Below are 20,769 nucleotides of genomic sequence, written 5' to 3'. Positions count from 1 at the left end.
TTCCTTCCCTTATCTCTCTAGCAACTCTCCTTATCTTCTTTCAAAATGAGATATATGTTTATCCAAGACCAAGTGGTTTCTTAACCTTTAAGGGAAATGAAGGGTAATTTATGAATTTCATCCAAGGTCAAATTAAGAAGCTTTGACTTGTTGACTTCATTTAATAACTATAAGTATAATTATTTTGCTTTAAAAAATGGGTATTACAGATTTGTTGATAATATTAGCTGATTCTAGAAAATTGTTTGATAAATTTTAGCTGATAGCTTTTTGGTATAATTTCTTTTCTCAAAGAGCTAATTGAAAAGACTGCTTTGAGTAGCCTTTTGAATTTTAGCATTTTGAAGTTACAAAAAGCTTATTAACCAAACAACTAATAATGGTCAAATAAGTCAAAATTGGCTGTTAGGCTTATTATTTACCAAACAGGGCCTTAGTCTAACAAATGTAATCAGCCATCCATGCTGGTTTCCTTCGTTCCCTCTTTGGCCTAACAGTATGAGTTGTTTCTTCTCTGTTCTCCATTTCTTGATTTTCACCTTCTTCTACTCTACTGTGGATATGAAGTATTCCTGAGCTCACCAGTTTAAGAAAAACATAATAATTGGATGCTTTGTGCTTCACCTCTTTTCTATTCTAATTTCAACCTTAGCCTTTTGATTCACGTACTCCTGATTCATAACTTTTACCTGCGTCCTTACCCTTCAACTATGTCATCCTTTATTCATATACATCTTTATTGTTATCTTGTTTCTGCAGAAGCAGAAAGTCCAACAAGAGTCGCTAGAAACTTCTAGTTCTGTAGATAACCAGCTTATGCCAAAGTTGATTAGCCAAGTTCCGCAGAAGAAGGCAGTGGCAGCAGGAACTGGAGAAAGCAAAACTAAACTGTCTAAGGATACACTAGCTGCAGTAATTTCCCCAATCCCACTCACTCTTTCTTCTGCCCTCCCTCTATGTACATATATAACTGTTATCTGAATGAACACTCGCTTGCATGCTTCAGGTGTTTGGTGGCTCGTCGTGATTGCGTCATTGGAAGGTGGGCTTACCGGTTTTTTTTTTTGAGGTTGTATTTTCTTTGTGCTTCCTATCGGGCACCATGTAACATGACTCTACTTCTAAGATAGGATTGTAGAGGGAAAGTTCTCAGGGATTAATTCTCACACATCTGTTTCTCGATGATGAGGTTTTCAATTTTCATGATACAGTTTTTGAGGTATTAAGATCTCATAAGTATTTTTTTTTTACATATTTTGTGATTCTTGTATAACTGTAGAACACATATTGGTTGAAGGCAGTTTAATAATAAACACAATACGTAGAGAACATATCAGATCCAAATTGGTAAAGAGACTAGAGAAGACACACAATTAAATGGTAACTATACAATACAAGTATAGGTCTCTGTAATAACAAGCAATGACATGTCGAACAGTCTGGTACTGTATACAGTATAACTTGAAAGAACTAAAATTGAGCTGTACATTTCTTGTTCGACAGTCAAAAGACCGGAATTATGAAGCTTATGATCAGTCTGAATAACACTCCACAAAAGATGCTGCAACACAATTGATAAGACTAGCACATCAGCTGCAACATCCACCTCTCTGTGAAACTGCTCCATCCCTACCACCACTAGCACCTTGAGGTCGGCCATACCCAACCTTGATGCCAGATGACTGCAATAGTTACAAAAATAAAACCATCTCAATAAAGGTGCATTCTAGCATCAATGACTACTCCAGTGAGGACCAAGGTTTATTTTTCAAACTACCGGGAAAACTGAAAATGACAAAGTATTATGAAAGTTCCATAAAGAAAAAAACAAGATTGATGGATTTGTACAGAGAACAATGCCTTGTAAACATGATCAATGATCTCTTTACTATCTATTTTCAAATGATTGATGGATTTGTAAAGAGAACAATGCCTAGTAAGTAGACAATTGTGCTTGAAAAGATAATTTTGCCCTGGATTTGACGGACAACTAACGGCAAACCTAACAGAGAACCTTACAAGGTACCCTTTTAGTAGTTAGGGGACTAAATTGAGCAAAAAATTAAAAAGAGGACCTTTTTAAGTAAATCACAATAGTTGAGGGACCCCAATTGGTATTAACTCATATTTGCAATACAAACTCATCTCAATCCATCTAGATTCAATACGATTAAATCAATGGTAACTCTAACATAGAAGCAACCTAAATAAGCATCACAATTTAGGAGGCTGGAGACGTAGACCCTAGTAGCACACAAAAGAACTTCCCCCTCCATTAATTAAAGACTTATGGTTAGATGTGAAACATAAGATGATAAGAAGAATATTTATTGGAAGGCCCAATACAAGCAAGATATACTTTGATATTAATAGGGTTTAAGGTTAATACAAGCAAGAACTTACCTCATTGGACACATCAAAAACACCTTCCTGAATTTTCTGAAGTACCCTTGAAGCAGTTCTTATGAAGGCCTGCATACAAAGTGTATCAGCTCAAAACAAAGAAGTTTCAGCAACAAAAATTACAAAATGTCTATGAATTTGGCTGAAGTGTATCACCTCCTCAACATTTTGGGCAGTTCTAGCTGATGCCTCCAAAAACAAAAGACCATTTTCTTTTGCAAATTGCTCACCCTCCTCTTTACTTACAGCTCTTCGGTGAGCAAGATCACTCTTGTTTCCTACAAGCATGATAGTCATATTTGCATTTGCATGCTGCCGAGCATCTTCCAACCAGCTTGCAAGATGATTGAAAGTCTCTCTCCTTTAGATGGAAATTTAACCAACTTAGAAGAAGGATAATAGAGAGAGATCGAGAACATACAATTATACCAAATAGAAATCAAAGAAAAATGAAATCCTTGAATTTGATAAGAAAGAAACATGCTGGCCAGTCAGTGTTTATCCATTAAAAGCACACATTATCCAGTATTAGAAATATTATAAATGAATAAATAAAAGAACAATTAGAATCCTTTCCAAAAAAAGAGAGAACAATTAGAGTATATAATCACCTGGTTATGTCATACACCAGTAGAGCACCTGCAGCTCCTCTGTAGTATGATCTGGTGATAGATCTGAAGGCTTCTTGTCCAGCCTAGAGAGAAGATAGTTCTTCGTTAAAAATGCCATTCACTACATCAAACTTTCACAAACATAAAATGTAATAAAATAATTGAGAAAATGATATAAATTACACAAAACATGGAGCATGTACACACTCAGAAGCCTTAAAACATTATGATAATACCATCCGAAACACAAAATAACTGTAGCTAAGCAGGACAGCAGGTTTCTTTGTTTAGTTTGGACTTAATTATGCATTTATGCTGGTTGCAATGTGATCAAAATTTTAAAGGATTCTGAAAATAGTAGAATACATATATGCTGGCTATATGGACCTAGAGCTTCTTTTCCAGTTACCAATTTCTTTGGACCTGATATTGTAACAGCAGTATCTTCTATTTCCAGACCAGAAGAACAAGACATTTTAGCTCATAAAACTGTAAAAATTATGATTAAAAGAAAAGGCTCAAGTATCTAGTTTGTGTGCAGGCAATAATTCAAACAAATCAATTATAGGAACATCTCGGTTGTCATACTTGAAAGCTTCATCTCCAAGTTAACATAAGAGAACAAGAAAGCTAAACTGATCTGAGATGAAGCCAGTACGAAGCAAAAGTAAACTCACAGTGTCCCAAATTTGAAGCTTAATGGGGCGGCCATCAATGGTGACCATGCGAGCCCCAAACTCAACTCCGATAGTGAGATCATGCACCGGCTGGAACCTCTTGTCAGTGAATTGCAGTAGCAGGCATGATTTCCCAACCCCTGTTCACATCCAAACAGCCAAAATCGGAAAAAATAAATTAGGGTTTAAAGTTCACTACAGCATTAAGGTCTCAAAAACACAAAGTTGAACTTAAAGAGGAGGCTTCACCGGTGTCTCCGATGATTATGTATTTGAACAAGTAATCGTACGACATCTCCCACGGCGACGACGGCAACGTTTCAGGAGGCGATGAAGAAGAAAGGAAAGCAACTATATCGCAGCTACAGAATGAAAGGACGTGCAAGAAAAGAAAAGAAAAGAAAAGAGTGAGGGAGGGAGGGAAACCATCAACCATATACTCCTCAGCTAAATATAAAAATTGAATAAATTTTTCATTTCGTCATTCAACGATTTTGCCAAGACGACACTTAAACGTGATACGTTTAGCTACCAAATTAGCGGCTAATGTTCTTTCCAGCCCACCGTCCAATATGCACAAAGTCGGCTTTACAAATTATAAAGAATGGATAATAGGAAAGGATAATTACTTTTAATTGAATCAAATCATTTTAGAATATAAGTTATAATGAATCAAAACTAGTTAAGTTACATTATCGCAACTTAATCAAATTATTTTATCTTAGTTCAAGGTATCAAATATAATTTTAGAGTATAAACATAACACATTAAAATAATTTTTAGATAATTGTTCATGAATAACAAAATAATGTATCATTGATGAATTTAATGTTTATGTCTAAATAGTAGATGAAGTGAGACTTAATGTAAAATGAATATTTATTAAAAAAAGTTCAATCATTACTATGCATTAGTGACTTTAAATTGAATAACAATTAATTTTTTTTTTTGAGAACAATTGAATAACAATTAATAATCTATTGGAATACTTTTTTTTTGGTTGCCTTTGAATGATATGCATTTGTGTTGGACTGTTGGGACTTTATGTAGCTGAACAAAGGCTATGTTATGTTATCTTCAAATGTCTAGGAGTATGTCCCCCAATATGCGACATTGTATACATACACAAATGTGTGTGTACATACACGAATGATGCCCATGTTGTTGATTCAATCCTACTCAACTGGCCACACCCCAACTGGCTATCAAATGCGCCTTTGTTGATCTTTCATATGCTTTGGCTTACTAAGATCATATACCAATTAACAACAATGATGTAATTGTGATTATCAAGAATTTAACAATTAGGGCATATTCAATAGTGAAGATTAAATGGGGGAAAGAAAAGGAAAAATGAAGAAAACAAATGAAAGTGCTTTTTAATTGTCATATACTAAAAGTATATTGAAGTAGGACAGATCGGGAAAGACTAAAGATCAACATTGATGCGGCTATTGATAATGGCAACAGTGTTATGGGGATGGGGTGGGTGCTAAGAAATGATGAGGGGAGATTCATTGCGGCGAAAGGAACAATTATCTTGGGCAATTTCAGGCTAAAGGAAGCTGAAGTAGTGAGTATCCAGGAAGCTCTAAGCTGGCTAAAAGGGATGGGAGTGGGGGATGTTGATATTGAGATAGACTCACAGTTGGTCTTCTATGCGTTGTCTTCTGATTCGTTTAATTCTTCCATTGATTTTATTATTGATGATGTAAAAGAAATTGCATCCTTAAATGGTGAGGTTGTTCTTTTTGTTAGGCGATTTGCGAATCGTGTTGTCCACGCTGTTGCTCGGAAAGCCATTTCTATGATAGATTGCAACAGTGGTTGGTTCGTATGAACTATCTTTCTTCTGATTTAATGTATTAAGTATTTGTTTAAAAAAAATACATTATTTATATACTATGGAGTATCAATATACAAAATACTGTACCTTTTATTTATAATTTACTAAATAATGTTCCACTTAGTATCAACCCTTTAAGACAGGCCCAATCACTTATTAGACACTTAGCCCAACACATATCAAAGTATCAAACCATCTGCTTTGTTCTGAAAAACATTAACAATTCAAGCAGCAGAGACATGCAGGCCCCTATAGCTCAGTGGTAGAGCGTCAGTCTTGTAAACTGAAGGTCTGTAGTTCGATCCTGCATGGGGGCAAGATGCTTTTTTGCAAATCACCACAGCTAGAGATTTGATGCGTGTTTAGTAGTATGAAATTGTAATTTCGTTCCTTGTGAAATTATAATTCTACAGTAGACGACTAAACCCTCAACGAGCCCTAATCAACTAAGCAGAGTTCATCTTTATTTTTTTGCTGAGCTTCGCAAATCGCAATTGTGCACTCCGCCGAATCAAAAATGGCTTCTTTTCTGGGAAAGGTTCTGAGAAACCGATCTCAATCTGCCTCAACACTCATCACTCAGCTCACCAAATCCCATACACAGATCCTCGCTGCAACTTCTCCACCATTACCGCCTAGACTAGTCCAAAACCCGATCTTTCTCGAACCCAAAAGAGAAGATTCAAATCCGAACGCTTGCTCGCGCTTCTACCCAACCTTTTCTTTTGAGTATTTCTTAAACCCAATTTCTCAGCCTGGCTTCATCATTCCGTCCAAGGATGCTGGCGTTACGTCCCCAGAATCTCCCAAAATATGGGCCGACAGTGTGAAGAAGAAGAGGAAGAGGAAGATGAACAAGCACAAGCTGCAGAAGCTGAGGAAGCGCCTCAGAAGGAAGGCATAGTTATCCTATCCGTTAATCTAGTGAGAAGCATCGCTTTCTGAGGCTGCCTTTCATTTGTCTATGTCTAATTACCATGAAAATTTTCTTCTTTTCCATACCTTTCCCATGTTTTAGGTTGTATTAGCTAAAGAATTGATTTATGTGGAGGATGGCATTGCTCAATATATGAACTCCATGACTTTTAAGAATAGTTTTGAGGAATTATCTTCATCCTACATAGTTACATAATAATTGACATGCTTTATCTTCTCTTTGGATTGCACGTCTATAAATTTACTGGATTTCTTAGGCAAGAATTGGATTAATTTGTATTATATCAGACAAGTTATCAATTATTCTCTGATGCCCTTACATGAGTCTCCTTTTTGGGTTGTAGAAAAGAAGTATACACAATGATGTTGGTAGTTCAGATATTTGTTGGAACTCTTTGCTTAAGCCTGTGACCTGTGTTTCGGTTAGTTGGGTGTTAAAAAGGTCTCTGTATTCAACAAAAAAAGACATGGATTGGGTTGGGTTGGGTTGGTGAAACTCTTTGTATAAGGAGGTCCAGACTCCAGTGAGGTTCATAATTTTGGACACAGTGGCTCTTACTGGTTCTGTGCTTTTAGTGAATGACTAACAAAAGTATAGATCAAGTGGCAATGATGTAAACCCTTACACCCTTACTAGACTAGCCTTGAGGCTTGCCCAAAACTTTAATCTTTTCAAAGCAACAAGGTATATATCAGTAGTGAAAATGCACTGATGTATATAGAAATATCTGGCTTTGAGGTTTTTATTCTTTATTACTTGGCCATTATTCTGGTTTTCAGTCGTGTTCAACATGTTTCACAGTCTCTGAATATGAATTTGGCCACCAGAGTCTAGTCACTACTGGGGATTAGGGTTGAATGGGAGTCACTTCCTTTCTTTGCAATGTGTGCTAATCACTGAAATTTTATACTTACTAATGTGTTCTGTATTACTTTCTTTGTCAAAACTCGAAAGGTAAAGACTTGCTATTTATGTTAATCTTCGAATGTCTATCCTTTGTTTCACTGGAGTGAGATGCTTGAACATATTCACTAGGTGTTTTGTTATCAGCCACACCATACCTATGGTGCTGTTTAATATGCAGGACTCTGGAGTGAGCTGCTTTTCATACTGATTTTATTCCTTTTTTCCCTATTTCTTATGCTTTCCCGACACCTGTTTGGTAGTAGTTTTGGGTGCTCTTTTTTCTAATCCATATTATATAGGCTAGAAGAGTTGTAATGCTTATTTGACACATGCTCGAGGATGAGGCTCTGGATGGTGGATAGGTCCCATGTTGGCCAATAATGGCGTCAGGCCTCTCTCTGAGTAGAGAAGGAGGAGGAGGAGGAGGAAAATACAAGAAATAGAATAACCAAACTCTAGAGTACAATCAATGTGAATGAATAATGTTTTCATTTGTCCTGGTATGAAGAAGAGTCATTTATTTGGTTTCCTCACAAATGCAGTTAAAAGCTGTGATTTTTCTTTGGCCAGTGTATTGTGTACAACCTCAACCTCGCACCTCCTTCGTTCATAGAGAAGTGAGAATAGCTCTATATTTTCAAGAATGTGTATATTGCCAGTAATAATCAATGTATGAGGGAGCTTTTGGCTTTGCACCGACTCTTCTTTGATCATGTTCATTGCTGCCATGGCACTTGCTTGGATACCATTTCCAGATGCAATTGGAATTTAAGATCTGCGTACTACTGTTGTCTTTCTAATTTACATCACTTCTCTTGGAAAAATCCTTGAATCACTTCTTATTATTGCAGTCTGTGAATACCTGATGGATGGATGTAAAATAGAGCCTTAAAATTAGAGGGAACCATACTTTCAGACATTGCATAATACTCCCTAATATGTTAATAATTAGGGGTCGGACCTACTTATTATACGGAGTACATGTTACGTATATGAAATATTTCATATGATACGCGTGCGTGCGCGCGCATATATATATATATATAACAAAAGTATCATCTTTTGTTATCAATTAAAGAGTATAAGAGCAATCTTCCAAAATTTTACAAGTTTTTTGAGTGACAAGTATTAAAGAAACAGGAGAGGAGGAAAAAAAAAATTCAGATAACAAAAATTAATAAATAAGAAAATTTAGGCACATATGTACCAATTTTTTTTTTTTTTTTTAATCTGGAAAAACTTCCCAAATAACTTCTATGGGGAATGCTTTAATTTGAAGTAATAACTTCTCTTGGAATACTATTTTTTTTTTTTAAGAACAAAAATACTATTTTTTTTAATACATAAAAATAAAATAGTATTCCAAGGCAGGTAAGCAGGTAGCCCTACTGCAAGTGTTAGCTGCCAGCCTGCCTGCCAGAATGGCAAGACCACCTTAATGCTGCATTCTAAGCTGGCATGTGCTTGAGACATTGAAATGATATATTCTATTTCTAATCAATAATCATTCAGTGTCTAATAACTTAACCATAAGAATATCATTATTAGAAATGATTACAATAAGTAAAGTTGTAATAAGATCTACAGTGACGGGTAACTGAATCTAATTGTCCATTACACTGACCCCCAAGCTTTCACTCTTCGGTCAATTATTATGCGCGTGTTCTTTCTCCCTAAGTCCACATAAATAGGAATATTATCCGTGGGGAAAAAACTGTCGAGCTCCAACTTTTCGAAAGATTCAATCTTTAAGAGCAACTTTCAGGAATCAAGAAAGGGAATAACTCGTGGAGTAGGTTCACACCAGAAGCTAAGGGGGATTGAGATTGAAAAAAGGGTCAACTTTCTTGGTTGCAGAGTCTGAATCCTTAGGTGGAAGATCCGGCTAAGTGGTTGATTTCTGTGTTAAAACTATGGAACCCCCAAGGGGGTTTCTGGCATCTCTGTGGAACTTCATCTGTTTCTTACCTTACTTCATTGGCCTTCTCATCCTCGGTACTATAAAAGGTCTGCTGTTCACCGTTTTCTGAGTTTCCTTTCCCGTTTTGGAAGTGTCTTACTATTTCTTTGTTTTGTTCTCAGTTGTTTATTCCTTTTTACGGTATTCTTTTGGGTAAATTGCTAACTTAGTATTGATGAACAAAGGATTATGCACAGCTCATAATGAATCAGATGTGTGTCTCTATGCTATTTTAGTATTTTATATGTTAATGGTTTACTCCATAACATGTTCTGTAAGCTTCCAAGCAGTGTTTGCCTTCAGGTGGTATGAACGGAGAACTTATTTGCTAATAATTTTTGTGATATATAGATATGCACATATCCAAAATGCCAGCCTTTATATTTTGGGGTAGCTATAAGGCTATAAAGAAAAGCATTGTGGCAAAATACTAGTTCATATTAATGTAGTTCAGAGTAGTATTTAGGGAGCAGTCTTGCAATTTTGGGAATAATTGTTAAAAGGAGAAAATTTTTAAGCTAAGGTCTCTCTCCTCCATCACTATCAACCCTCTTTTTTTGTTTTCCGCTCTCATTTTCATGTTTTCTAATTGATTTGGTGCGTCAAGTCCTTTATCTATAATGTTCATTGCTGCTTCTTGTAGCGTATTTCCCCTGATCAAACCATTTAACTCTTAAACTTCAAGTGACCAAAACTAGAACTGTAGTCATGTTAGGAAGTCTCTCAGTAGTTCACACCTATATATTTATTGCACTTCTTTTCAAAAAACATAAAATAAAACTTTTGATGAAGGTGACAAGTTTGCACTACTCTTTTGTTATTTCAGGTGTCATTTTGTGTCCAGTTGTACTTGTTATAATTACAGTTGGAAACTCTGCTGTAATTTTGGGCCTTTGGCCAGTCCACCTGTTCTACACATATTACTCCACCTTAAGGTGTGTTCTTTAACAATTTTGCTTCCAGATTGCCTCAATCTGTCATGGTTATACTTCTACTGATTGTCTTTTTGTTCTGTCATTTACAGCACAAAACAACTAGGGCCAGTTTTGAAAATTGTTATCTGCATATGTCTTCCAGTTGTTTTATTAGTGTGGCCGCTGATTGCAATTGTCAGCAGCATTCTTGGGGGTGCAGCATATGGTTTTCTTTCACCAATACTTGCCACTTCTCAAGCTGTTGAACATGGAAAGACTGACAAATTATTTCATTGTATATATGTATGCTTCTGAAACATGTTTGCTGCATATGCCTTCCAATTGATTTATATCATCTTTGCTTTTTCTAGTTTCAAAGATTTTCTCTTCTATTGCGTTTATAGGATGGAACTTGGGATACAGTCAAACGGAGCTTTACTATTGTTAGGGATGTAGGGGATGTTTGTTACCATTCCTACTTTTCTATTATGTATGATCTACGCCATCAAGGGCCAGTCACTGGAAAATACTATGAGATCAGGTTTCCTTTCCCCTCTCTCTCTCTCTCTCTCGCTCTCTCTGGTGTCATTTTGGGGAGATTTCTTTCCGTTTTCAGTCCTTTTCATTTGTGCAGTGGAAACTTGTGCTTTGAATATAGATTTAACTACAAACTTGAGCATATTGCATATATATTTTCAAAAGAAATGAGGAGAAGATTATTGTGTTTGCATCTGTGGCACAGAGATGTAAAGATCACCATCTTCATGAATTGGAAATCTGCAATTACAAGTCCATGGTTTTACTCGTGGGTTGCTCCTTATTCGTTTTTGAATGTCTGCTTCTTGTTGCAGGCTGCTTTATCTTCCTGGAATGTTAATTGCTGGCTTGCTAGGAATTATGGTTGATATGCCTGTGATCACTGTAATAGCTGCTTGCAAAACCCCTTACATGCTTTTCAAAGGATGGCATCGCTTGTTCCACGACTGTATTGGAAGGGAGGGCCCTTTCTTGGAGACAATCTGTGTGCCATTTGCTGGTCTTGCCATCCTGCTTTGGCCATTGGCTGTGGCTGGCGCACTTTTAGGCTCTATGGTATCAAGTATCTTCCTCGGTGCATATGCAGGAGTGGTTGTCTACCAGGTCGGTTTGGTTTTAATTATTCCCTCCCTCCCTCTCTCCCTAGTTTGTTTGACATATGGTACTAAAAACTGCAGTTTCTGAACCATGAAAAGTTTATTGTTTCCTTTGAACTACATACAGGAGTGCTCTTTCTGGTTGGGGCTTTGCTACATTGTTGCGTCTTTATCCATATATGATGAATATAGCAATGATGTTCTTGACTTGCCAGAAGGATCATGCTTTCCTAGGTTTCGAATCTCTAACAATAAATCCTCTTAAACTTGAGATTTCATGTTCTTGACTTTGAAACAATCCATGTATAACTAAATTTGTGAGATCCATGCAGGCCACAGTACAGAAAGAAGACCGTGTCAAGAACCAACTCCCGTGCAGGTTCCTTCTCAAGGGGTACCTCTTTTAAAAATCCACTTTCTCGTGCAAATTCCATGAATGCTCCTTTGATTGAGCTGAAAGCCCTTGAGGTATAACACTTAATTATATTTACTCAGCTTCAAGGAACAGAGCTGAGTCATTTTCCTTCAGTAATGATCTGCCTTTTGATGCACTGTTGTAGCTTGCTAAGGGTTTTTTCGACGAGTGTCAACATTATGGGGAAATTTTGGTGTCTGAAGGCGTTGTAACACGAAAGGACATTGAAGATGCCAAGTCTAATAGGGAGAGTGGCCAGTTCATAATCATAGGCTTGCCTGCTTATGGCTTTCTTCAGGTACTTCTACGGTCTGCCAAAGCCGACTCCACTGGTTTGTTGTTGAGTAAGTAATATATGTATCTCTGCTTAATATTTAATCATTTGATTCTGTGACAAATGAATGTGTTATGTGAGCTTCCTCCCCATCCCATATGCAGAAAATACTACTGAAATAACTAGCACAAACAGGCCAAAAGATGCCTTCTATGACTGGTTTCTGAACCCACTCCTGATCATGAAAGACCAGATCAAGGCTGACAACCTTTCTGATCTCGAAGAGGAATACCTTTGTAAATTGGTCTTGTTGTACGGTGATCCTGAGAGGTTGAAGAAATCGAACATTGGCCTTCCACCTGACTCTGAGCTAAGGCGGGCTGAGCTTGATGCATTAGCTCGAAGGTAATGTCAGAACAAACTTACATAACCGTCTGTTATGTGCATCAAATATTTTCTATTACCATTCTGATACCCGAATTTTCTTTAGACTTCATGGGATTACCAAATCTGTATCGAGATACCCAACGTTTAGGCGCCGCTTTGACAGCAGCATGAAGATCATCTTAGAAGAATTGGGGAAGAAGAATGAGGACAGCAGAAGATGTGCAGAGCCTTTAACTATCCCCAGGTCAAGAAGCATGTTTGCTAGAATATTTAGCCAGAAATCTTTGAGAGGAAAAACAAGCTACCATGGATATGATCAAGAAGCTCAACCAGTTGGTGCAGAGAGAGAAGTTGAAATCCAGTAACAAGTTTTTGTCTTTAGTTTCCACTGCAACTCAGAATTGGATGTTCAAAGGAAATTTAGCTGATACTGATACAATAAATGTACAGAGCCATTGTTGTGTAAAAATGGTCTTTACCTCTTCCAACTCTATTATGGTATCATTTTGTGATTGTAATTGTCCAGCTTAGCACCAGGCACGGGTCTTCTCGGGTCATGCAAGAATTTTGGGGCAAGTAATTATAATTGACTTAATCGTCGAGACGGGAGGCAATGCGAGAGTTCAAATTTCACTGAAAACATGTATGGGAAATATGTTGAAAGATATGAATTGGATTCTTCATTTCTTTGTGGGCACAACATATAAAAACTAAAATTTGATTATAGATTGATTGTGCTACTTGTGATTTAACTAAACTTTGATTATAGATTAATTGTGCTACTCGCGATTTACGAATAGTGTGAATTTAAAAAAAAAAAGAAGAAAGAAATGGTCCACGTGGCGACCACGCTACAAAACAAGCACCCTACGTCACTATTGGCTCTAAATTCGCCATGTCTAGTATCTCATTTTTCCTTCCAATAATTCTTGTATGTATATATGCCCATACCCAAATCTATTCTCGAATACAAAATCGTTTTCCTTTTTGCTTTTACGAGGTGAGGTGTGTCTACGACGATGGCGACTGGTTTGGTCCGACGAGCGATATCGAGGTTTGAGTCTTCTCCGGCGGCGAAGCAGATATTTATTCGCGCCCATGCGTCTGAAGCTCAAGCGCAGCAGGTGGAGTCGAAGGCCGCCGGCAACATAAAAAAGTTCCAAATCTACCGGTGGAGCCCAGACAACCCGCAGAAACCGGAGCTTCAGGAGTACCAAATCGATCTCAAGGAGTGTGGGCCCATGGTTCTCGACGCTCTGATCAAGATTAAGAACGAGATCGACCCCTCACTTACCTTCCGAAGGTCATGCCGGGAGGGCATCTGCGGCTCATGCGCCATGAACATCGACGGCAAGAACGGACTTGCCTGTCTCACCAAGATTTCGTCCGGCGCTGACTCCATGATCACGCCGCTTCCCCACATGTTCGTGATAAAGGATTTGGTGGTTGACATGACAAACTTTTACAACCAGTACAAGTCGATTGAGCCCTGGCTCAAGAGGAAGACCCCCCCGGAGACGCCCGGCAAAGAGATTCTTCAGAGCAAGGCCGATAGAGCTAAATTGGATGGAATGTACGAGTGCATTCTCTGCGCCTGTTGTAGCACATCTTGCCCTAGTTACTGGTGGAACCCTGAGTCTTATCTTGGCCCCGCCGCCCTCCTCCATGCCAACAGGTTTCTCTTATTTTCTGATTCAGTAAAGTTGTTTCTTAAATGCATAATTGATTGGATATAGTAAAGATTCGATCTTTATTACAAATTGTAGATACCCCTTTGAAGATTGCGTGTTTTAGAATTTGTGTTGTTACTTACTGTTTGCTTCATCCCAGTTTTTGAGTTAATACTATGTGTTTATGTATGAAATGAAATCCAGATGGATAATGGACAGCCGTGATGAATATACCAAGGAGCGCCTTGAAGCTGTTGATCATGAATTCAAGCTTTATCGCTGCCATACTATTTTGAATTGTGCCAAAGCTTGCCCAAAGGGACTGAATCCTGGAAAGCAAATCCAGAATATCAAGGCACTAGAGGTTAACAGACGATTTGTATGAGTTCAGATTTTCTGGTTATGATTGTTTACGAAGTACACCTTAGACAAAATAATATGCTGATATGCTGCAAACCTTCTGGTTTAGCAATTTTTTGACCTTGTGATTGAGGTCCTTGTTTCTCTTAAAACTTTTGTAAGTCATCTTTAAACTATGTCTTCAGCATTCTCCTATCCTTAATGGAAAGTGTGACATTCTGGGGTACTTAGCACAGATGTACCTTGTTGTGTATGTGTTTATGCTTCAGTATGTTTACGTGTGCAGTTCTAATTAACAAATTTAGGATTGGAATCCAATCACTCTTTACTTTTTCATAATATTTTGCACACATCGGATGTAATAGTTGGGAAATCTTTTTCTTACATGCATGAGACTATTTGGTAGTTTCTGGTGTGCCTCGTGAATTTGTGAACTCTGATAATGCTGTTTAGTTCGGTTTACCTGAAATTCTGCACTAACCAACCCTTCACTAGCATACATAAGCAAGCAGTGGGTTTTTTATTTGCTCTGTTATTAAGTACTTGTTGGATGTTATCTTGTTGTTATTTTAGGTAAATTTTCTGGGTGTATGATTAAGTATGACACAAACGGGAAGATCCCAATTTATGTGTTTTCACATGCAATGGATGATGTATAAGATATTGCAGTCACGAGGATAATCCTGTATATAAACTGATTTGTGATGAGCTGAGCAAACTTGAAGCAAGCAGCTAAGCAGTAAAACAATTGAAGGAAGGGAAGTTGGGTTTACAAAAGAATGAAGTTAGTAGCAATAGTTAGCATTGTAGCTTTTATTGTCTGTTGTGAGGTTATTATGAGTACTAATATTGTTGTTGCAAGCAATGGAGGACTTCCATTTCATATAAATCCTCGAACCTTGGAGCAATCTGCAGAGTACATTAGCATAACAGGTGAGAGTTATGTTTCAGTGTGGCATGTAATGTTGTGTAGAGTAGAAAACATGGCACAACAAGATTAGATTCATAGGTAACAACTATGTTTGAATTTGAATTGTATTAGGTTGCAGCAATGACTGCGACATCGCCTGCTGCTATTGTGAAATCAGACAGCAGCCGCCGCTTTGCTTGCAATGCTGCAAAGAGAGGAATTGAGTATGCAGATGAGAATGAACACCATGGCCACCTTCACCTACACCCTACCTTTCCAATTTGCAAAGAGAGGAATTGAGTATGCAGATGAGAATGAACACCATGGCCACCTTCACCTACACCCTACCTTTCCAATTTGCAAAACACGACGTTTTAACTTGAGGAGAATATTAGGATGGTTTGGTTCTTAATATATACACACACTTTAGTTTTTGATTATTTGAAAATAACTTAAGAACTAAATTATGATGAAATTTGGTCATCAAGTTTTGTATATGTAGGGAGCCAACTGTTTCCAAGCTACCATCAAAATACAAAGCCCCAACTTGCTCCACCACTTGATCAGCTTTTCGGATAGAAAGTCATTATTATTACAACTACAATTATTGTAATATTCATTGAAATAAAGTGTTATTGCCAATGACCTTCTGGTGGTCATGAGATCGAGGCTTAATTGATGCGATATTGACTTTTTGTGCTTCAACAGTTCAGAAAGTATAGATGAACAGAACAGATACTACAATGTAATAGGCATAGAGTCAGTAGTATTAAAAAAAAAAAAAGTGCTAAATTAGTTGTTCTTTATACGGACTTGGGCAACACGTACACGCACCCGACACCTACCTCGTTGACCATCCATGATCCATATCCTTGGTTCCCAAGTTTAGTGGTTTGCCGTGTATATGTATATGTATATATATGCTCATTCTTCCCAGGTAGGTCACATCAATTGGATCTCAACTGAGCTCACAACTTGTTTTGCCAACAATGAAGCGAGAGGGTCGGCAACACGGGCTGGTTCGGACCTACCCGATTATCCCTTCCCCGTGGAACCCAAATCCACACCACACAAACGCCTTCAACTCACCACCACCTACCGCCGGCCTCTTCACCAAGGTCTCCGCTAAGCCCACTAACCACTCCAAGTTCACCGGAAAGTGCAGCCGTGTGAGATGTTCCGACTGCCATGCACACCCCGCCGCCAAAGCCAAGGACAAGGCTAAGGGCACCCTCAAACGGAGGACCACGGTGGATACTAGATTGATTACATGGCGGGTTGTGAATGCTAAACCAGGTCTCCTCAACTTTTCCGGCTTCTCAGCTACCGGGATTTTGGACCACTTGGCCGGCGATGATCATGAATATGATGATGATTACATCTGTAAAGAAAAAGAAACCGTTGGTCATGATGACGGCGAGGGGATGAGCTTTTGTGACGCAGGATTTGTGAGGGAGCAAGTAGAAGATGGTGAAGGAGATGAAGAAGATGGGTGGTGCTTAGTGGTGGCAGAAATGTGATTTATGTTTGCTTCAAACAAGATTTTATTGAACTTGAAACTAAAGCTAGGTGGATTTGATTCTTGTATTCTTCTTCGATCATTTGTATGCATGTATTACTAGAACGTATTTCAGAATTCATCCAAGAATAAAAGTTCTTTCAGTTTGTACATTGATCTTCTTCTAATACAATGCCAGTGATATACAAGACAAGAATCGATGGCAAATAAGCATTCAATTCAGACACAATATTAATTAAGGTGGCTGGCTACTTCTATTTTAACAATATAATTAAATAAGAGATTATCCAGTTCTGATCTGCAACAAGTCAGCATTGCAGTATATATTATAACAGCTCGATCAGCTTGGAGATGTAGTAGCTAGGTATGTATTCTCATGTGAAATTGTTCACGCTATTGACCGTGGTGAAGTAACAGAAACAGAAACAGTTGGTCTTTTGTCGTTTGTCTTGGCAGCATTCTTGGAAGCTCCACTACTCTTTGTCAATGATGAAACTGTGCCTGGCATTCTGCTGGAAGAAGAGCTCTTTTTTCCGAGTTTCAGTGGCTGAGGATGTATCACTGGGTTCTGCAAATGAGGTTGTTAAACTCTTGAAGAATTTCTGGTTCTGGGGGCTAAAGAAAATTTCAACAACAATATAATAATAAATACCTCTTTTGCGCTTTGATTCTTTGTTGTTTCTCTTTCCTTATAAAAATCAGGAAGAGGGCGGGCTTTGAAACAAAGGCTTCGTCCAAGTTTTCTCAGCTCTGTTCCTGCTTTCTCCTGCATCCAAAGCATACAACAACACACCAAATGTCCAAGTCTTGCCCAATTGTTCATGCTTTGCATTTAAAGGAATTGAATTACCACATTCTGCTCTTATAATGCTTGCTTGCTTGCTACTCAGAAGGTAAGACACACAATTAATACTTAATAGAAAGAGCTTGGACCTTTAATTTGGTTTGCAGCTGAACCTTCTGTACCTCCTCCTTGGCATTGAATTTCTCTTCCAGTTTCTAAAATGCAAAAGAAGAGGCCGGGAGCTATAGATATGAGAATGGAAGTCCAAAAGTATGCAGCAAATTAAGAGATATTGAGTCGTCAAGGAAAGGAAAACAGTTACTTGTTTCCTTCTTGCAGCTCTTTCTTCAGTTCTCAGGCGAAAAGGGGTTGTTGATAAATTAGGGGATTGCAGTTTATTCCGGCAGGCAGTTAAAGACTTGGAGCAACTGCCATTGCCATGGAGAAATAATCATTTATAATAGAATACCCAAAACAAGTCTGGTGAACAAAGCAACTAAGTTTCATTAAAACTTACACTGATGTTAAGAGGTGCCATTTTGGGCCAGATGTTTTACTTCCTGAAGGTATGGGATTAACTGGTGTTTTTGTCCTGTGGATTGGTAAATAACACAACATAAGGCAAGGAGAAAGCAAATATCTTTATTTAAGTTGTGCAGCCCATTTTCAGTGTACCTTCCATTTTCTGAAGCTGGGGTAGCTGAATAAAGCTTTGATAAACCATTTGAAGTTGCCTAAACAAAACATATGCTATGATGTTAGTTAATTCCTAGCTCGAATGTCAAAGCAAACAAGCAATTGGGATGTGAGAAGAAATGAATTAAGTACCATAGGAGTCATGAGAGGTGTTGGACAATTCTTAGCTGCCTTAGTAGAAATAGGAGCAACCTGAGAAGTCTCCTTGGCAAGTGGAGGCGCAGTATCGGGGTCTTTAGCTGGAGTGAGATTTAACAAGGAGCTAAGAGATTTTGAAGTTGGTTTCATTACACCAATGGAGACTGCTCCATAACTTTTCATGATTGGAGCTATTGGAGTGATAATGTTTTCTTTGTTGAGATGAGGGTAGGTATAGGGCATGGCAGGAGTTGATGGAATTCTGGGTGTTTTGCCATGAATTGATGACTTGAGTGAAGAAAGAGCTGATCTTTTCTTGATAGGAGGAGGAGGTGGAGGAGCTGATGAAACTTCATCCTCATCTTCCTCCTTGGTGGAACAAGAATTCTGTTTGTATGCATGTTTTCAACAGAAAATTGGTTAGAAATTAATTGTTAACAAAAAGACATCACATATCACATAACTACCTTTAACAAAGGTCTCTCCATTTGAGGTGTTTCACTGAGCTCTGATCCAGAAACTGTTTCTTGAGCCTCCACACGAGGAAGAGCCTTCAGATTCAGATTAACCTCTTCAGTTTCAGGTTTACAGTCTTCATCATCACCAGCAGCAACTGTAACAGAGCTGTGTTCATCATCACCGTTGATTATGGGAGGGTCTTCCTTGCTATTAATATCATGGTTAATGCTTTCACTGGAATCCTCATTTGCTTGTTCAAGCAAGGCAGCAGCTTTCTTGGCAGCAATTCTCTTGTAATGAGCTTCAAAGAAAGCTTTCTTCTGGGCAACAGACCCAGGCCGAGCATACCTCTCAGCCTCTTCAACATACTTGTTGTGAGAAAAGGTGGACCATTTCTCCCAAGCTAAAGACTCAGACATAAACCTCCCAAAAGAAATGGACTCCCCTAAAGCGTGCATAGGATTTCCCTGCGCGTAGTATTCACACATGATATCATTCAAGAACTCCCCAACCCAGACTTATAACTTCTTCAGAAATTTCCAGCTAAATTATTCAAGATAGAATGTTGAGAAACAATTAATTACCTGTTTGGCTTCATTGGGCACTGCAGATGCATAAGAGAAAGCGTGCATAAGACAAGCCGAATCTGCCATTGTTGTCCCCAGACAGCAGGGAAGAGAGAGTGATGTAGCCTTCTCAAGAAACTGGAACTGTAGATGAAGAACACGTAATCTCTGGAAATCTTATATTAAAACCAAAAACACAGGACAGGACTGGACTAAAAATTCTTCCTTTTTTTTTATTTTAGCATTTTTTATGGCACATAAACAATGCCAAAATTTAAATTTGAAATTCAAATGATAAAGGTTGATTGGAAGTCGGAAGAGTTATACGTTGAGAACAGTAGGCCACACATCGGGCTGTGGGTCCACCTCAGAGCCTGGGACCCGCCCCTTTCTCTTCCACCCCTTTTTTTTCAGGCAATAAAAATCTTGTTTTTTTCAGGGTTTAGCTAATAATTATATTAGACTTGTCTGAAGGAAAAAACATATTGAAATTATGAAGGAATAATTCTTAGTTAAATATTTTGTACCTTAATCAGAAATCAGAATAATATAATTTGAAATCTAAGATGACATATTTAGACCGGATCGGACCTTATTTTTATTAGTTATATGAAGAAATGAAGAAAAAAGATTATGGGAATGACAGTTAAAATAATTTTTATAGTTTAAAGTAAACATACATGCATGCATGCTTTAATTGGAAAGTATAATGATGATAGGTAAGCAGCTTCAACGGCCAGTTGTTGCTCTATCACTTCTGCTGCTCAAAATACAGTTGCTTAACGTTATTGCATCATTTCACATTCATGGCAAACCCCAAATAAATAAATATAAAAAAAAAAAGAGTACAGTTTGACGGATAGGAGTAATTAAATACAACAAATTATATATCACTGAGAAGGCCATGACACCAGCAGCAGCACAAGGTAAACCCAGCCTGCTCTGAACTAAGAGTGTATTGTCAAGAATCAAACTAGTAATTTTATAGTAAGATAATTATATTTCAGACTATTTATTTTAGGGCAAGTAATATCTACATGACTGTAATTTAGTTTGAAATAGGTTAATAAAAAGTAGGGAAAACGGAGAAATGATTGTTTGTCATGTACGTTAAGCCCACTTGCTTAAATCTATGCTTCAATTCAAACGCCTCAACTTTCAGCTAACGTTAAAATTAAAGTTAAGGCTTCTGATCTTTAGCAGC

The 20,769-nt window shown here is 37.8% G+C and overlaps 5 protein-coding genes and 1 non-coding gene across 6 annotated transcripts; 4 read left to right on the top strand and 2 right to left on the bottom strand.

The window, feature by feature from the left end:
• Positions 1-1,322: 1,322 nt before the first annotated feature.
• LOC116013644 (ras-related protein RABB1b) lies at positions 1,323-4,176 on the bottom strand. The gene is made up of 6 exons (XM_031253514.1): positions 3,941-4,176; positions 3,692-3,831; positions 3,015-3,097; positions 2,560-2,764; positions 2,404-2,472; positions 1,323-1,682 (listed from the first exon to the last, which is right to left on the bottom strand). Exons 1-6 carry the CDS (start codon positions 4,125-4,127, stop codon positions 1,590-1,592), a joined length of 777 nt encoding a protein of 258 aa, XP_031109374.1. The 5' UTR covers positions 4,128-4,176; the 3' UTR covers positions 1,323-1,589.
• A 1,606-nt stretch (positions 4,177-5,782) lies between these two features.
• TRNAT-UGU lies at positions 5,783-5,854 on the top strand. The gene has a single exon. It is a non-coding gene; the product is annotated as a tRNA-Thr (tRNA).
• Positions 5,855-9,071: 3,217 nt separating this feature from the next.
• On the top strand, positions 9,072-13,146 carry LOC116013639 (uncharacterized membrane protein At3g27390). The gene is made up of 10 exons (XM_031253505.1): positions 9,072-9,387; positions 10,167-10,275; positions 10,365-10,557; positions 10,659-10,795; positions 11,106-11,394; positions 11,515-11,621; positions 11,720-11,855; positions 11,948-12,146; positions 12,241-12,481; positions 12,567-13,146. The coding sequence occupies exons 1-10, from the start codon at positions 9,294-9,296 to the stop codon at positions 12,826-12,828; spliced, it is 1,767 nt and encodes a 588-aa protein (XP_031109365.1). The 5' UTR covers positions 9,072-9,293; the 3' UTR covers positions 12,829-13,146.
• A 256-nt stretch (positions 13,147-13,402) lies between these two features.
• LOC116013643 (succinate dehydrogenase [ubiquinone] iron-sulfur subunit 2, mitochondrial-like) lies at positions 13,403-14,811 on the top strand. The gene is made up of 2 exons (XM_031253513.1): positions 13,403-14,138; positions 14,338-14,811. Exons 1-2 carry the CDS (start codon positions 13,483-13,485, stop codon positions 14,516-14,518), a joined length of 837 nt encoding a protein of 278 aa, XP_031109373.1. The 5' UTR covers positions 13,403-13,482; the 3' UTR covers positions 14,519-14,811.
• Positions 14,812-16,283: 1,472 nt separating this feature from the next.
• On the top strand, positions 16,284-17,072 carry LOC116013647. The gene has a single exon (XM_031253521.1). The coding sequence runs from the start codon at positions 16,393-16,395 to the stop codon at positions 16,921-16,923; it is 531 nt and encodes a 176-aa protein (XP_031109381.1). The 5' UTR covers positions 16,284-16,392; the 3' UTR covers positions 16,924-17,072.
• Positions 17,044-19,768, bottom strand: LOC116013640 (protein WVD2-like 7). The gene is made up of 9 exons (XM_031253506.1): positions 19,584-19,768; positions 19,008-19,466; positions 18,535-18,927; positions 18,382-18,440; positions 18,224-18,298; positions 18,029-18,134; positions 17,856-17,921; positions 17,575-17,688; positions 17,044-17,490 (listed from the first exon to the last, which is right to left on the bottom strand). The coding sequence occupies exons 1-9, from the start codon at positions 19,650-19,652 to the stop codon at positions 17,311-17,313; spliced, it is 1,521 nt and encodes a 506-aa protein (XP_031109366.1). The 5' UTR covers positions 19,653-19,768; the 3' UTR covers positions 17,044-17,310.
• Positions 19,769-20,769: the final 1,001 nt, after the last annotated feature.

This window comes from Ipomoea triloba, chromosome 3, assembly GCF_003576645.1.
Source record: "Ipomoea triloba cultivar NCNSP0323 chromosome 3, ASM357664v1".
Lineage (NCBI taxonomy): Eukaryota > Viridiplantae > Streptophyta > Magnoliopsida > Solanales > Convolvulaceae > Ipomoea > Ipomoea triloba.
This window is presented reverse-complemented; position numbering and strand designations above follow the sequence as displayed.

What these genes read in the sequence shown, in the direction of transcription:
- LOC116013644 (XM_031253514.1), bottom strand. Translation starts at nt 4,127, where the DNA reads ATGGTTGATGGTTTCCCTCCCTCCCTCACTCTTTTCTTTTCTTTTCTT. An exon ending in CTGGTGTATGACATAACCAG is followed by an intron (nt 2,765 to 3,014) that starts GTGATTATATAC and finishes TTCCATCTAAAG; the next exon opens with GAGAGAGACTTTCAATCATC. An exon ending in TTTTTGATGTGTCCAATGAG is followed by an intron (nt 1,683 to 2,403) that starts GTAAGTTCTTGC and finishes TAACTATTGCAG; the next exon opens with TCATCTGGCATCAAGGTTGG.
- LOC116013639 (XM_031253505.1), top strand. Translation starts at nt 9,294, where the DNA reads ATGGAACCCCCAAGGGGGTTTCTGGCATCTCTGTGGAACTTCATCTGT. An exon ending in GGAAAATACTATGAGATCAG is followed by an intron (nt 10,796 to 11,105) that starts GTTTCCTTTCCC and finishes TTCTTGTTGCAG; the next exon opens with GCTGCTTTATCTTCCTGGAA. An exon ending in CAGGAGTGGTTGTCTACCAG is followed by an intron (nt 11,395 to 11,514) that starts GTCGGTTTGGTT and finishes AACTACATACAG; the next exon opens with GAGTGCTCTTTCTGGTTGGG.
- LOC116013643 (XM_031253513.1), top strand. Translation starts at nt 13,483, where the DNA reads ATGGCGACTGGTTTGGTCCGACGAGCGATATCGAGGTTTGAGTCTTCT. An exon ending in GCCCTCCTCCATGCCAACAG is followed by an intron (nt 14,139 to 14,337) that starts GTTTCTCTTATT and finishes AATGAAATCCAG; the next exon opens with ATGGATAATGGACAGCCGTG.
- LOC116013647 (XM_031253521.1), top strand. Translation starts at nt 16,393, where the DNA reads ATGAAGCGAGAGGGTCGGCAACACGGGCTGGTTCGGACCTACCCGATT.
- LOC116013640 (XM_031253506.1), bottom strand. Translation starts at nt 19,652, where the DNA reads ATGGCAGATTCGGCTTGTCTTATGCACGCTTTCTCTTATGCATCTGCA. An exon ending in CCAGCTTCAGAAAATGGAAG is followed by an intron (nt 18,299 to 18,381) that starts GTACACTGAAAA and finishes ACCAATCCACAG; the next exon opens with GACAAAAACACCAGTTAATC. An exon ending in AGAATCAAAGCGCAAAAGAG is followed by an intron (nt 17,491 to 17,574) that starts GTATTTATTATT and finishes CCTCATTTGCAG; the next exon opens with AACCCAGTGATACATCCTCA.